This window comes from Eimeria maxima, genomic scaffold (assembly GCF_000499605.1).
Source record: "Eimeria maxima Weybridge genomic scaffold, Emw_scaff373, whole genome shotgun sequence".
Classification (NCBI taxonomy): domain Eukaryota; phylum Apicomplexa; class Conoidasida; order Eucoccidiorida; family Eimeriidae; genus Eimeria; species Eimeria maxima.
Window position 1 is genome coordinate 1 of NW_013566460.1, and position 16231 is coordinate 16231.

The 16231-nt window shown below is 50.4% G+C and overlaps 4 protein-coding genes across 4 annotated transcripts; 1 reads left to right on the forward strand and 3 right to left on the reverse strand.

Moving 5' to 3' along the window:
• Nucleotides 1–100: 100 nt before the first annotated feature.
• Nucleotides 101–5102, reverse strand: EMWEY_00030480 (hypothetical protein, conserved; the record flags this gene model as incomplete). The annotated part of the gene is made up of 8 exons (XM_013481636.1): nucleotides 101–276; nucleotides 403–486; nucleotides 784–1122; nucleotides 1288–1740; nucleotides 1965–2283; nucleotides 2435–2973; nucleotides 3203–3346; nucleotides 3672–5102. Coding segments are annotated over 8 exons (3485 nt in total), but the record flags the coding sequence as incomplete, so codon positions are not given.
• A 1349-nt stretch (nucleotides 5103–6451) lies between these two features.
• On the forward strand, nucleotides 6452–10644 carry EMWEY_00030490 (ubiquitin carboxyl-terminal hydrolase, putative; the record flags this gene model as incomplete). Its single annotated transcript, XM_013481637.1, has 13 exons — nucleotides 6452–6993; nucleotides 7286–7409; nucleotides 7632–7793; nucleotides 7917–8040; nucleotides 8178–8422; nucleotides 8532–8639; nucleotides 8916–9005; nucleotides 9114–9209; nucleotides 9492–9586; nucleotides 9690–9776; nucleotides 9949–10027; nucleotides 10310–10420; nucleotides 10513–10644. The coding sequence occupies 13 exons, from the start codon at nucleotides 6452–6454 to the stop codon at nucleotides 10642–10644; spliced, it is 1995 nt and encodes a 664-aa protein (XP_013337091.1).
• Nucleotides 10645–12381: 1737 nt separating this feature from the next.
• On the reverse strand, nucleotides 12382–13046 carry EMWEY_00030500 (hypothetical protein; the record flags this gene model as incomplete). The annotated part of the gene is made up of 2 exons (XM_013481638.1): nucleotides 12382–12648; nucleotides 12939–13046. 2 exons carry the CDS (start codon nucleotides 13044–13046, stop codon nucleotides 12382–12384), a joined length of 375 nt encoding a protein of 124 aa, XP_013337092.1.
• A 573-nt stretch (nucleotides 13047–13619) lies between these two features.
• On the reverse strand, nucleotides 13620–16150 carry EMWEY_00030510 (hypothetical protein, conserved; the record flags this gene model as incomplete). Its single annotated transcript, XM_013481639.1, has 9 exons — nucleotides 13620–13748; nucleotides 13902–13978; nucleotides 14092–14181; nucleotides 14287–14473; nucleotides 14684–14749; nucleotides 15135–15175; nucleotides 15387–15558; nucleotides 15682–15849; nucleotides 16091–16150. 9 exons carry the CDS (start codon nucleotides 16148–16150, stop codon nucleotides 13620–13622), a joined length of 990 nt encoding a protein of 329 aa, XP_013337093.1.
• Nucleotides 16151–16231: the final 81 nt, after the last annotated feature.

The window sequence follows — 16231 nt, forward strand, 5'->3', positions numbered from 1 at the left end:
ATATAATATATATATATATATATATATATATATTTCAGAAGAATCTGAGATACTAATGAAAATAGATAACATGGTGTGTAAGGCTATGGGCATGCCTTACTCCTGAGCGACTTCGTCTGACTTGGCGCGGAATTCATAGGTGTCTTTCAGTGTCCGAACTGTAAAGCACCGCCAAGGATATGAAAACTCGGAAGCTGAGCCCTTCCCTCCTTTGACTGCTTGAAGACTCCACAGAAAGGCAGAGCTGGAGGTGCCGAAGTCAATACCAATGATATCCTGCGAAGGGGGACAAAACAAGAACCAATGCACAACAAGCGTTTTTGTATCAATGCATTCGTTCGTTGTCAGTAGCCAATGGGGAATAAGCTGAAAGGGGGCTGCAATGCATAGACCGCAGCGCACTGATACGGCGAACTGGTCTGATTTTTTGAAGCCCCTCCTGCCTTCCAGATCTTCGCTCCACATTACTACTCCTCGCTTGAACATCTGCGCACGCATTCAAACGAAAACACTCCGTATGATTGCCCTGCGAAGGACACTGCAAGCAATTAACGAAGATAGCCTTGCCGAAAACAGAGTAACTTGTGCATCTGATGCAACGCGAAACTGCAAGCAGAGAGAGGCTCTTGCCTCTCTTAATTTGGCATCCAGAGGCTGCTCAGCAAATATGTCCATTTGAAGTTCACAAGCTCTGTGCCGTTAAGTCTGCAGAGGGTTGCCAAAGGGTACACCAACGCCTCTCAACACCCGTAGCAGCATAAACAATGTGTAGCGCGACCCCACCTTAACGTAACGAGGTTCAGGCCTGCGGTTGGTGGATTTTGTTAGCATTTCGACAACCCCTCCAACACGCATTGTGCGGAGTTCCTGGCACACAGTGCGTCTGCTACTTCTGCCGAAAGCGGACGCGGACCGTATGACCCTCCTGGCTATCCTTCTATTTTTCTGTGCCTGGCGTTGTAATTTACGGGTAAGGGAGGCAATCTGATGCCGAAGCTCAGCCGTCTCTTCCTCCCGCTGCTGTAACTCAGATTCGAGCTTCTTCCGCTGTTTCCCCGCCTTTTCAAATTCGTGTTCTAGCATTGCCACCTCCTCCTGCCGCGCCTGCCTGAGAGCCTCCATCTGAGCATACAGTCCGCAACTAACACGCACACGTGCATAAGCGCTGGAAGCGAAAATGAACAGGTGCACGATCAGTGAACTCTTTCATTCAGCAGGGACCTTCTGCTCCCTTCCAGCACCGCAGCATCTGCTGCTGGAACGAACTTGTTGGGACAGTTCGCTGACAGCGGAAGCATCAGCGGCTCCTTGATCGAGCTTGGAGAAGACGGCAATGGCCGACCGTTCTGCTGCCTCAAGGATGGAAAGTGCTTTGGCTCTCCTCTCTTCTACCTCCTTGTGCCAGATTTCCAGATCGTGTTCCTCTTCTTCTGCCTCAGCTGAAATGGCTTCAAAATCCCTAGCAAGCTTTCGTAGGGAATCCAGCGTGTGCTTCTGCATATGCGGCGATTGGGCCTCGGAGGTTTGGTGCTTCATTGCAGCTTGTGCTGCTGCTAAGGCCTCGCGGGTCTTGAGATGCTCTTGCTGCTCTTTTTCCAGCAGGGTTGCGCTGCCTTTTGAGCTTTTTATTAGCTCAGATATTTCCTGTTCTTTCGCAGCCAGCGATACTCTCAAATCCTCCACTTGCCGCTCTGCAGCGTTTGCTCTGTCCCTTTCTTTGCGGCGCTGCACTTCCTTCTCCTACACGACAACAAAACCGCACCTGGCCACTGTGCCTACACTGACAGCTCCAAGAACATTTATGGCAGAAAAACCCGTAACCATCCTATCCCGTCATGCACCTATGCCAAGTAACAGCACCTCCGCATCTCCTTCCCATCCGCACAAAAAAGGCGCTGCAACTAAACAAATCAACAAGAAGCCCCAGGTGACAAGGGAAATGAGGGTATGTTTTGGTGGCGCACGAGCATTTGCACGTCTAGAGTTTCCAGGCAGCGTCGAGCGTAAGCAAGTTCGGCCTCTTTGGTTTGCAGAAGGGCCTCAGCTTTCTGCGCTCTGCTCTGGGCAACACGAAGACCGTCTTCAAAGGAGCTCCTCTTCTCCTCTGCCTCCTGCAAGTAGTGTAACAGCTGCGAGTAGCGTTGTTGGAGCATCGTCGCTTGCTGGTCCCGCTGCTGCCGGCAGCTCCTTTCAATCAGGCTTTTGTTTGTCTCCGCCTCTATCCTATCCTGCAGATCCCTCAACTGCTCCTCTGCCTGCAAGTGCTCGGCCCGTTCCTTACGCCTGCGCTCGCCAGTCAGCACCCGCCCAAATTCATGTAGTCACAACAAATGTTCGAGGGTGCGTGATGCAATGGTGAGTGCTCTATGAGGGCTCTGCCTGTCTGCAAACTTGCTAGTGCTTTTGCCCCCCGGCTCAGTGCAGCAGTACTCACTCGGCTGCCTCGCGCTGTTTGAGGGCCTCCATTGCGTCTTCATGCTGCTTCTTCAAGGCCATATTGTTAAGGACTACACGCCCCAGCTCGGCTCTGTAGGCTTCACAGAACTCATGCTCCTCTTCTAGCTGCGACCCCAAATAGACACATTGCTGTTCATACAACTTGAGTTCAACCGACCGAGGTGAAAGGCCATCTGTTGCCTCTGTTGCTTCTGTTGTGCTGCGTGCTCCCGAAGAATCTGCTTCAGCCGTTGATCCAGCTGGGTTCGTGTTTGCTTCGATCTTCTTGCGTAGTGCCGCCTGCAGAAGCTCAAGTTGCTGTCGCTGTTGCGCCGTCTGCTGTTGCAGGCGCTTCGCCCGCTGCTCCATCTGCCACACTTTCGTACTGGGCAGCAGCGCCCTCTGCATCAACCGCTCTTCAATGCCTTCTCCCCGCGGCTCCAGATCCTCCGTCAACGGCCTGTCCACTACAGTTTGAGGGAAGGTCATTCCCACACCTCGCAACACCGGCTGTCGCATCAGCGGAGGTCTGTACCCCTGCACAGCAAACCATATATCAAAGCCGCATGTGTGCATGAATAAACACAACATTCTATTCAACCATCAGCTTCAGCGGACCCAAACACGCTTCCACGTACTCAACAGGCAGAGCCCAACGCCCACATCAACCTACATTGTATACGTCCAACAAAAGACAGTGGCACTGTTGATGGTACCTCTTCTACGAATGCAAGCAAGAAGACTCCATTTGTTGGGGCGTCCTTACCGCCGGCCTCTCGCCCTCCTTAAACGTTTTGCCGCCGCGCAGGTGCCGCGCCCATTCGGCAAGCTTTACTCGTTCTGCTTTAAGCCGTTCCATTTGCGGAGTCAGCGGGTCGTCCGTGTATTCGTAAATAATGCGGTCGGCCATCTACACACAATATTCCCAACAACAGAACACAAAATTACATGGGCTTCCGTTTCAGCGTAACGCATCAGCACGCGTACTCTTAACACCATGAACGCACCACAGACAAAATGTAGCATGAGCAAGTAACTAAATCGGCATGTATGGTTTCAAAAGGCAACGATGTAGACACACTCACAGAGAGATTTACGACCACAAATAAATGCAATTTAACGCGCAGAACGCTATCGCAGAGTCAGGAAGCCGACGTCGCCACAGGGGATTTGGCTCAGTCATCAACAGCAGCAGTAGTAGAAAACAACATCAGCAGACCTAGTACAGGGCTCACCTCCCGACGGTCAAAGTCCTCCTGACATGCGTCGACCTCCAACCGTTCCTCAACTTCCATGTCTGCAGCCTTCATCGGCCGCCTAACGACAATTGTCTTTTTGGGTTGTGGAGGCTGCAGCTTGTCCTCTTGTTCCTCAAATTCCCATATCATTTGAGGCTCATCTTCTGCTGGCGCCGTCAACTCCAAAGCGGCATCCTGCTCCGTTCTCTCCTCCTCTATGTCCCCTTCTCCATCGATGTCTTCGTTGGTATAGGTTCCTCCTGCCCCCTTTCCGTCCTGTGGCAGGCTGACGCTGGGTTTCTCGTCATCACTTTCCCCCTCTTCTTCTTCTTCTTCGTCTTCTTCTTCTTCTTCTTCTTCTTCTTCTTCTTCGTCTTCTTCTTCTTCTTCTTCTCCTTCTTCCTCTTCTTCCGATTCCTCGTCTTCGCCCGCCGTTGCGTCATCATATGAATCATGCAGATCCTCGTCGAGTTCGCCTGGGACTGAGGTTTCTCTCGAAGGCATTTGGCGCCAGCGAACGGAGGCCACCGACTCATCCGAACCTCCATCAGATGACGATGAACTCGCGGGGTGATCTTCTTGGAAGAGGCGAAGCTTCATCTTTCTAAGAGGGCGGGGCATGATAGTTTCCTCAACAGGACTAGACGGCCGGATTTCGCCGCTTTCGTGCGGGGCGAAATCGGCCTTCAAGTCATCGATGAAGTCTGAGGCGGTCAGATTAAGAATCTGGCTGCCGTCTTCGTTCAAAAGATCGGAACTGCTGCTGGACATCTCCCTCTGCAGGAGTTGGAGCAGGTCCTGCCGTGCAGCGCTGGCGGTGAGGGAGCTGCCTACGGAAGAGATGCCATCGTCCGCTTCCTTCCTTATTACCCCTTTTTCTGTTGATGCAGGAGTGGCAGCTTCAGAGCCTTCAGATGAATCCAAGTCTTCCAATTCATCTATCTCGGAATCGTGGGAAAAAGCTGAAGACTCGGCGCTACGCAGCGCCTCCTTCCACCTCTGTCCTATTGCCGCCCGGGACATCAACAGCTGTGACTGAAGGGCAGCTAGTTGATCCTTTCTAGAGGGGGCGGGATCCACCTTAGGTTCCAGTGGTCCAGCAACGCCGCCACGGCCTGCAGTACCAGCAGAAAGGCCATCACTAGCACCGTTGGGAAAAGGAGTGCGTTTTGGCAGCGGCCGCTTTCCAGGGGGAACATTTTTAGTGCGCAGGACCTTAGGCGGCACATATGGCCTCCTCTGGGGAGTCTCATCAACGCCGGGATTCAGAACGCCATCAACAGATGCAGGCGCGGAAGACGTGGAACTTCGGCTGCTGTTGCCGCTGCTGTAACTGCCGCTAAGACTGAAGGAATAACTACTGCTCGTGAGGCTACGAGAGGCGCTCGATTCTTCCTGTCGAGGCGAAAGCCTGTTGGAGGTGGGCATCTTCGGTTCAAGAGGTCCATGGACTGAGCGCCTGCCCCTGCTGCCACTGGCGTCGATGTTGTTGCCGATCCTGCGGTAATAGCACCTATAGTCGCAAATCTGTTGCAAATCAAGAGTCAAAGAATCAACAATTAACGTTTGCTCGCTCCTCTCAGTGCGACTCCCGTTTGCAATACCCCTGTCGTCCTGCGAAGCACCTGGTGTCTGCCACAACTGATGTCGGGCAGCAGGTTTCCTTCAACTGAAAACGGAAACTCTCCGTGGTCAAATACACGTACAGAAAAGGTTTGGAATGCCCTAGTCTGCCAGAAATTAGGATGATGGTATGGTGAGACAGCTGCTGGGCGGGGACCGGCAGAGGGGAGATGTGTACATGTCGAGCTCTATCGACCAGAAATTACACTTTGTTGACACGCTAAAATTTTAAAACATTCAATGAAGATGCCTGGTAGCCTCCACCCAACGGAATCGTACGCATCTGATCACGCCGTTTCAGCCGCTTGAGGTGAAGACACTCTCGAGGCTAGCACTCACACCTACAGTTTCCCAAAAAAGTACTTATTAGGCGAACCTACTTACAGACCACCTTAAAACGCCCCGAAAAACTCTTCGAAATGACGCTTATGATAGTTTGATCCAATTACCTTCATGCATGCAATGGCTTGTGCCGTGCGCAAGCCGCTGGTCTGGCAGTTTTCGTAGTTCATTTGCAGAGGCCTATTTTTTGTATGAACTGCTGAAGACTGGAATAAATTAGCTAGCTTCTTCGCTCACAGTTTGTAAAGGGGTGCAGTTACATTCGCTACAATACGACCTCAAAAATACCCTAAACATATCCATTACCCTCCCCCGTTTCACCACGCCAGGCGGTGGCCCCCCGCATGCAAGCTGGGGTGGGAAGAGCCATCGCCTGGACGGAGTCCAATACGGCTCCACCTCCACAATATCGTGAAATAATAATTATTAGCACATTACATTTAGCATCCATACGACCCATCCCATTCACCCTCCCAGGCGCGGCGTGCGGGCTTAGTTATTTCACCTGTTCGCGTCGTCTTGAATTACTGAACAGGGCTCTGCCACTCCGTCTTCCAGTCCAAATAACACTATAGTATTTGCAGCAAAATATAACATCAGGGACACTGCCTGGCGTCGTTGAAGCCCCAGCCTGTCTGTGGAAGTCCTTCAAGTAACCAGCATGTTGCTCACCCAGCCGGCCGTGGCCTCGGCTGCCGGCCTCAGATAGGCGACGAGCTTCCCTGTGATCTGCACGTTTAGTGCATTTGGCACGTTTTTTGACAAGAGGGCTGCCCCACGCGTTTTGAAGGTGCTGATCGCAACCCACGACAATGGGAGTCTGTTGGGGAACAGTCGGCTTCTTGCTGCTCTGCTTCCGTTTCCTGAATGCCGCACCAGCGTCAATAACAGCTAGTGCAACGTCAGCAAGACCACAGGCAGAGAACCATAAATCGGCTGACAACCCAAACAGTGTTGTGCAAATTGATTTCTCGCGCCAGTTGGACGACATTGACATCCCGACATGTGCTCGTCAGCAACTCGTCCATATAACGCTCGCAGATCGTGACGTCGCCTGTTTGCTTCCTCGGCGATCGTCCACAGGGTTACAAATGTTGGATAGACTGCAGCAGTTTCTGTTAGACTCGCCGGATGAGGATCCGGAAAAAGTACTAATTGAACCTGAGTCCCCTGAAGAAAATCAACAAGACAAAGAGGAGTGCAGTTTGCCCACTCGCCTGTCGAAGGAACTTCACGTGGGAAGCCCAGAGCTTCAGAGTTACTTGCGGGCAGCGAGACTGCGGTGGCTACTGGATAGATGTTTCCGTTTTTCTGATGTTGGGGTGAAAGACTGGCGATATGAACTTTGCATTGGGTACAAGATGCTCTCCTTCATTGTTTGCTTTACCCCTCCTCTCCTCCACTGTAGCATTTTATTTATTGGCTGTACGCACAAGCGTGCATTTTGTCCTTTTTCTATGCGTCCACGACTTTGTTGTTGGCCCTGCCAATCTACACACGCACACACACACACACACACACACACACACACACACACACACACACACACACACACACACACACACACACAAACACACACACACACACGCAAGCACACGTACCCGCACACGCAGGTGTATAGGCGGTCTCTGTAATATGTATTTTAGGAGAAAGATAACGTATTTCAAGAGCAATGCTTTGTCAGGAAAGACCGTTGGAAAGAGTTTATTTGAGTTGGGTACATACGCCTCTTCTATGGATCAGCTATGGGCCGACGGCACGATGACACAAGTAGGCAATAAGTGCAATTTTCGCATGACTTATTATATCGTGCAACACCATTTGCAATACACTCTCAAGTCGCTTAATGTTACGCAGATATTTCCAACTAGACTAGATGTCGCCCGTGCTGATATTATGTTTTCCTTCTACAGCATGACTGTTGTCTCTTGCGACTCAGGAACTTGTAATTTTGACAGCTCGTGTTTGTGCTGGTTTGGGTGTTTGTTGCAGTGGTACACGGGGGGCACCGACGGACGTCGGACGGAAGTTCGTTTTGTGTGTGGCGATACGCATCCACGGGTGAAAGGCATTTCCGGGCCGCATGACGGAAAGTATCGCGTGTGGTTGGAGGCACCCATGTTTTGCGATTACCGGGAGAGCGCGCCGAATCCCGTGAGGCGATTCTTTGGATTAGTTGGAGTGTTTTGCCGCTTCGTTGTCTCCCGTCAGACCTCGTTCCAAGGTATCTGTATAACGCTTTTCAAGTCTTAGAATGCATTTGTGTTTCTTCTTCAGCCCTTAACCGAGGCGCTAATTCGAAGCCTTGAGGGTTGGTGCTCAACTTTCACGACCGACGACTGGTGGTCGTACGAATACTGTCACCCTGATAGTTTGGTAGAGTTTCACAAAGAGCCAAACGGTAGGACACCCTTTGGGGCGTATGCGTATGAAGTGGAGCATCTAACATCAAAACGACGCGTTGTGGGATCATATCTGGTAAAAGATAGCCCAAAACTGTATTGGGCTTCTTTTGGTGCTGATTGGGCTTGTCTTCAGGGGATATTACGGGCCCGATGCATCTTTTGGGTATGCTGCATACGTATGGCGATGGGGCGGAAATGATGTTTAAGCGCCCAAACCCGGCAAACCCGACGCTTCGGGGCGCAGACAGTCTGCCCCCCAAAGCAAACGGGGCTCCTCGCTTCAAGTTTTTGCCTGTGGAGATCATCGAGAGACCGAAGCAATTCTCCAAGAGTCCAATTCCCGCCTCGAATAAGGTCTTGGCAATGCAACTGACGAACGTAGGACATACTGTGGATCGCTCATGGGCAGGCGCGACGTCGTCAGATAGGTCACATAACAACGATCTTAGAATAGAAAGCTGCTTGTTGGCTGTTGGTGTGTTGTCAGGGAACTGTATGTGAAGGCACAGACGTGCAGCGCAGCACACGGGTTCTTTTTGAGTGCCCTGTGGACTTCCCCGTTCTCGCCAGCCACCGCATCGTCCACATCGAGGAGGTTAGTGACCCTTGACATTTCCTTCATTGTATACATCTATAAATTTGTATAATTGTATAAATTTGTATAGGACGGCTTGCAAGCAGAGTGACAGTTACGACGGGAGTGGTCACAGCGTGTCATGCCTCTAGTAGCTGTGGAGGGTTTAATGTTTATTTGTCTGTCCATTTAGCTGTAGTTGTCATTCGGTGGTGGAATATCTGCTACTGTTTTATTTGTCCATTTAGCTGTAGTTGTCATTCGGTGGTGGAGTATCTGCTACTGTTTTCTGTGCAGACTTCCTTCTGCACTTACGAACTCCTCATTCAAACACCTCTCGTCTGCCCGCATCCCCAACTGCTTCCCCCGCGACCTCTGGATGCCCAGGTGGGCTTCGGTGTGCATGTGAATACCAAAACACTTGAGTGGAGATGAATATTGCTTGGAAGGAGAGGCTGTGGGCTTGCGGCTTACTGGTGCATGCTTTGTCGGCAGGCAGTCCTCGGGTACCCCGTCGGAGACCCTTTTGTATACAACCCGGTCCCGGCTAGCTGGAAGGGTTTAGACGAGACAGACGATGACACAGGCAATGTGAGTTCATAGGTTGTTGCTCTGTTTGTAAGCTTGCCTGTATCTCCCTTCCCCCCTCCCCCCCCTCTTGCTCCAGCGATAACGTGTGTGCAAACGTTTTCCCCCGTGTCGACACCCACTTTAGTTAGTTTATTAGCGCATCTGCGTAGGTGTGGTAGGAGACGGCATCCGCTTGAGAGCCCTGTAGCCGGGGGTTTGCATCGGGTGCGTCCGATGCAACATGATGCTGCAAACGGTTGTGCAATGAAGAATAGCGGATTGAGCGTTGGGTGTCCTGTTTAGACTGCAAACAAAGAGAAGCTCCAGAGGTCCAAACACCCCGTCAATGCAAAGCTGGAGGCGGTACCCGAAGAGATGATAAAATCTCTGCCAGACGGGTAGGATGTCATTCAGATGATTGCATAGAAACGTGGAAGCATACATGCACATGCAATATATATGGCCAACATGCGGGTACAATCTGCTGGCCTGTGAATGCAGCGCAAGTTCGTTTTTCGGTTTAAATTCGGACGTGCGTAGACGAATATCGGTGGAGGAGCCGCGATTCCACATTGGGGAATTCGTGAGGTATGTATCTCCTCTATACAGGGGTCTTGCATCTTCATGTTTAGTATCTTTGGAGCGCAGATTGATTTCTGTTTGTTGCTCTCCTTCCCAGATGAGACCGGCGAGACCCTTTTCTCGGTGTAATCGTTTGTTCTGCCGCCTGTTCCTTTTCTGTTTCCTGCATTTTTGTCAGACATCGCTGGTGGCAGTACACTGCGGTAGTGCTCTCTTGGGACGCCACTGGTAAAGCACCTGAGGACTGGTTCGACAGAGTGAGGCTACAAGCTTGAATTTCTTGGTGATATGCAGTGGGCGTTGTTACGTCTATGCATGCATTTTGTTTACATGTACACGTGCAAGAGTGCGTGGAACATGCACGTGGATTCATACACACACACACACGCACACACACACACACACACACACACACACACACACACACACACACACACACACACAAATAATGAGCACGAATAATGCGCAACTGTGCAAATTTCCATCTGCATGCAAAGTGGATGTGATGTAAGGAAGTGCGCTGCGGCTGCTATCTTCAGGTGTACGTTAGGTACCCTCAAGCGCTGAAGGCCACCCCCCATTATCTTCTTATGGTGCACAGCCCCAAAGACGGAGCTGGAGATTGGCCCTTGTACTCTTACGTACCGGAGGTGAGTGCCCAGTTATCGGTTACGCGCAACATTTAACAAATTTTCATATCTGCATTAGCATTAGGATATTCTGGCTTCTGTGGCCTCTGCAGGCAGGACTAGAGTCCGCGTCTGGAGACGTTTCTGAGTTCATTCACCAGGACATGGCATCTTTCTTTGAGGTGAGCATTAGATTTATTGTGAACGCTTTCTTCTTGCGCTGCACTGATTTGGTTGTCGACTAGCACCAACAGTACCCAACATTATAAACACGTTTAAATGTACTTGGGCACCAAAATCCAACTGAGACAAACGGGACAATTTAGCCGCCAGACACAAATCTGCTTGGGGAGCTGTTGTTTAATGTGTTGAGCGCAGCCCTTTACAGGACTCCAACGGCGTTTGCAACTAGTCAGCGACAGCTTCCTGGCTACTCGGTTTCCCGGAGATCTTCGTTTGTAACCGTGAAGATTTGGAACACTTACACATTTATTATAGAAACGTACTAGCATATAGCTGTTTAAAAGTGTATTCATCTCTGTCGATCCTTCTATCTTCTCATGCATTCGTGTACTTATGAGAATTATGAGAGCAAGCATACTCCGCAGCAGGCAATGGGTGGCAACAGGAAGTCGCGGGAAGCAGTGCTTAACAAACTGGCAACTGCAGAGTGCCAAGTTACACCAGCAACACCAACAGTGCCTTCTGGTGCTGCTTCTGCTTGCCGCCATCGGCAGCACGTTTCGCTGAGAGGGACCCAGCGAACCGGAGTTGCCACCACCCGTCGTTGCTGCAACTACTTCTGCATCTGCTGGTGCAGCAGCTGCTGGTACCCAACCGTTTTCTTTTGCCGGTTCTAAAGTCCGGCGAGCCTAGCAGCTGCGGAGTTCCCCCTGTGGCGGCGACGCAGTTGTTTACTTTGGAGATGCCTCTTGTGCTGCTGCTGTCGCGACAGGACTTGACGGAACTCCTGACGAATATGCAAATGCGTATAATGTGAGAATAGTGGAAGTAGATGTGGTTTGAATCAAACTTAGGCTGACTCGTCGAAGTTCGCATGTTGAGTTTACCATACCACGATACACAAGAACATGCAGGAAATACGTGTAAACGCCTAGACACCAAGCAAAGATATAAGGGGAACCAGAGAACGCACACAAGGAATCAAGTACATAGAAACTAGTGGATCAAGTGATGTTTACTTAATAATTACAGTGCAGAGAGAACTATTAGGTAGGATGCAAGTGAACGCGCTAAAAGGTTAAGTACAGTGTGAAAACACCAATGGTGACTGGCATGAATATTGATACGATTGGCGCAAGGATACTCTTTTTTCTCTGCTCACCTCGTTTTCTCCTGGGGGTGTCTGCTCTTCCTGATGTTCGGATTGGTGCAGCAGTCCTGCCTCTTCCTCCTGTTCAGTTTCAGAATATTCTGTGTTCTTTAATCAGTTGTTGGCCGCGCTGTTCTTCACCTCGAGGGTTTGTTCTTCAGCCGCCAGGTCCTTTAGACGCTTCCGCACCTTCTTAAAGAGATAGGGGTTTTACTACACAGTTGTAGTTGAATGCTTGAAAAAACAGAATCTTGCCGGGCACTTCGAAGGCACTTCAGGTCTGCCGCATTCCGTCCCCAGCTGTGGTGTTTATGTATGCATGCATTCTTGCATGCATGCAGGCAGCGGCTTCGTGAGTTGAAGGTACGAGCAATATATCTGACTCACGTCATCACGCGACTCCATCCAGCTCCCCTCGTGGCCGGATGTCGTCGCCTGCTATTGCGTCAGTGATCTGCTTGCGGAGGTCACCACGAAATGTGTACAGTCAGTTCTCACTAAAGGTGTCTCCAAATTTGTCTCTGCTCCGTTTTCTACTGCTGCTGAGCTCTCTACGCCTGTATGGGCAGCCAAATGCAGAAACGACAGCGAGAAGAACCACGCATTGCACTCGAAGGGAGCTCCACCTAACAGCAGCCTCTAACAAGAATCAGACAGCACCTGGCGGTGCAGTCGCTGCTGCTTTTTCTGCGGCTTCGGCTGCCTCTTGAATGGATGTCTCTGCCCTTCTTTCAGCTTCCTGCCGCAGACGTGAATACATTCCACTATTGGTCTGACGATGCAGAACATCTAGCTTCTCGAGGCTTACTAGCTCTGCTGTGAACTCCTCATCTAGCGTAGCATTCCTTTCTTTGTCTTGCCTTTTGATGGCATCTTCTTCGAGGTCGCTTTCAGCTAGATCTTTGATGAGGAGATACTGCAGCGCAATGAATCAGGAGTTTTACGTACACTCCAGGTTATGTTCCATCATCGCCGTCTCTTGTTCTGCCCAAGGGAGGAATGGAAGGCCGGCCCTGCAGCTATCAGAAATAAGACCGACCTGCCTCTGCAGCTATTTGGTGCTGCTGTTCCTTGGCATCCCTCCTAATCTGCTTTATTACGGAAGCTTCGTCGTGGCGTTTCAGAACCTCCTGTTCATGCAAAATAGTTTGTGGAAATTGGCTTCTATGTTTGTTCGTGCTGCGTTTAGTATGAGTTTCAACGGACATCCTGAACTTCCTGACGAGCCGACCAGTCCTCCACCAACGCATCGGCCTCTTGTGCTTCGGCGAGGGTTTTGGTTTCTGTCTGAGCATGATTTGTAACGAGAGTCATTGTAAGCACCGCGCGACTGTGTCTGCGCTGCCTACATCGTCGGACGCTAGCTCGTCTTCGTCTGTTGTGCATATTTGAAAGGGCATGCAGTTTCGCTTTTAAACACAGCCTTGCCTTCATTCTGTTGCTGGAAGCGTTCATAAAGTGGCAAAGAGATCGACAGCTTTGGCTGCCTGCTGTGAGTGAGCGAAAAAATGGGAAGGGTGAATGGTGTGGCTGCCATTGCAAGCCACAGCAGCTTCAACCCCATCATAGTTGGTTAAAGCAGATATCCGACCTTCCTCATATCAAAATGTTCATGGGGTCTTAAACAATTCCTCCGTTTTGGAGCTATTCAATTCTCACGCATGCAGTATATCCAAGGGGTGTATGCACACCCAAGGTATATGGCTACAGGGGGGAGTTTGTTGAAACGCATTCAACAGGGCTCATTGCCTATCAAAGAACGCTTTCAGTTTTCAGGTGTTTTAGCCCAAATGGTATTCTGACAGCTCGTTTTCCCGTTGCCTGTGAGCAGGCGAAGGTGTTCTTGCTGGTAACAGGTGCAAGTGTTATTTTTTACTCCCGGCGTTTTCATTCTGACTTTTGGTTATCGTCTTTGAGAGCTTTCATCTGCATGCTGCTGATCACGTTTTCAAACATTTCGCACTTCTTGTACAGTCTGCAGTTCCTACCCGTCTCAGCGTTGCACAATTGCTTCGCCTACAGGCAAAATCTCGAAACCCTTGCTAAACGGCCTGTTAACATTGTCTGCTTGTAGCTTTTAAGTGTTACTTATGGCTGCTCATACACCCCGCGAGTGGACAAGCTGAACCTGCCTCACAAGCAAACCCCTTCTGGATGTGTAATTCTCACCTGTTGAATATACGTTTTGGCCAATTCAAGGTCGTCTGTCTGTGCGTGAATTAGACCCATTGCACAAAGGGCCATACCTGAGCAGAATGCTGCAGAAACGGTAGAGTTGAGCGTCCCCTTGCTCCATTCTGCGTACTGTTTTCGCTGTATTGGCTCCAGATAGTTCACGACTAATTTTATCTGTGCTTACTCTGCAGCTCGGAGGACTCCGTAGGGCTGCTTTTGGAGTGTTCAATAATTTGCCGCACGGTTTCCGTGGCTTCTTGCATCTCCAGTCGAGCTGCATTCCCCGAAGAGAAGCGAAGAAACAAACGCAGCCCATTTTGCCTGCCGCAGGGGGATATACACTCATTACTGTGTGCTGCCATGTGGTGAACTTACGTACACTTGGCAAAACCTTCTTTGCAGTTTTCTCCCGATGCAGTTGATTTAGGCGAGGCTGTCCCCTCTGCGTTTGGGGTCATGTCCGCGTTCTGCTCGAACCATCTTATTATTATATCGCACACTTTTGTGTACATCGCTTTGCATGCAGTGTGGGAATCTGGGTGGCCGCACTTCCTGAACACTTCTGCCTGGACACACGTATTACCATTCGGGAACCATGTGGTTTACATTGTCTTGTCTATCTACTCTGAAACGCGCTTCTAACCGAGCTAGCTGGCGTCTCCTACTTAAGGCCGGGCCGCAATGTATGCAATTCTGTTTCAGGCTACATGCACTTGGCGCAACTACAATGACACCACCAAGGAACTCAGCGATCCACCCGGAATAGAAAATCTCACCATGCTAAAGAAAGCCGGCACCATCCGAAAGCTCGTGGGTCCGAACTCGCAGGCGGCGCAGTACACCTGCACAGCGAAACGGTTGTATGAAAAGACGAAATCGCCTGCAAACTCAAGACTTTTGAACCCGAAATAAAGGAGATTAACTTCTTGCATTAAAGTCCTCCTGTGAAGAATGCCTTGGTACAACAGGGCTTTATTGGTATTGGACCTTTGGTGTCCTTACATCCATCGCACAAGCGCGGAGAGCCTCGTCGTATTTATTCTGGCAGGCGTACAGTCGACCGAAGTTTCTGTAGAGGCTACAACGAGCATAGCGGCCGGCCTCTGGGTGCTTTGCGATTCCTCGTTGTGCCTGTGTATCCACAGATAAGCGGAGGCCGATTTAGCTTGTTCTTCCCGAAGGCTGCGTAACAACAGGAGGAGCCTTTGTTGGAGCGCACAGGGTTACCATGTTCAACAGCTCTTCTGCTGAATGCAGTTGATTAAGCCCTAAAAAACGCAAACACATGCAAAAGGACCCCTCCAAGATGCCTTGGAACGTTGCTGTTCTGCAGAATCAAATAGTCTTTGCTAATAGAAGAAGGTAGCATTTCAACCAATTCGGTAGTTGGCTGCTATGGGCGCATACAGTTGCAATCGGTAGCCTAGCTGTCTAGCTAGCGGATATTTTGCAGGCTGCCTAACTTTGGCTCAATAGTACCCAAATAAATCTGTGCAAGGAGGAGCTGCGGATGAACTACTTCTAAAGAGTCGGTGCCGAAGAGCATTTCGGCTGTCCTGGCGGCGTAGAGGGCCCCAGCGACTGCCAGGGTGAAGTTCCCCTGCACGACCCACGTTTGAGCTGCCCCTGTGCTCGTCTCTAAGACAACAGTCTGCGAAAAAACCGTGGAAGACTATACCGGAAGCACTGTAACTTAAATCATTTTATTTATTCATAGGGAGCCAGGGATGGCCATCGAGCTGCACGGCAGCGGATTAAGTCAAGGGCTGCTTACGGCTATTTGCTTCCTTCTTTTTTTGAACTCCTGCCTTTCTCTTTCCGAGCCCATAAAAGTCGGGCTTTCCTCAAGGATTTTCAACTCGCGATGAATTAAGTGCAGTACCCCCTCCCATGCTACTTTAAAATGGCGCAAAGAACTGAGGGCAACCAGCGCATATCTGAGCTGCAAACATAGGCGCCTTGCCTCTAGGGAAACCTGCCTCATTAATTATATTTGTATGACCCAATGAGAGCACTATGAGCGTATAAGTTCCGTTTATGTTTTGCTGGAATGCACCGATAATGGCTGGTGACCTCCGATCCCAAGTTGCTCGACTACGGGTGAGAGGCGGCGGAAAACGTGCGGAAAACACATTTCCCCCCCAACACTTTGTCTTGATCTTAAAGAAACTTCGCCGTCTCACCAGAACCAACCAGGGCATCTTTTGCATTTGAATTCGGCTGGCTGGGCGCACAACTCGCATTTCGGTTTAGCTCCACTAGGCAGTGCCAGCCGGCTCACGTGCTCAACCAGCATTTTGCTGAAGCAAGTAGAATAAACAAAA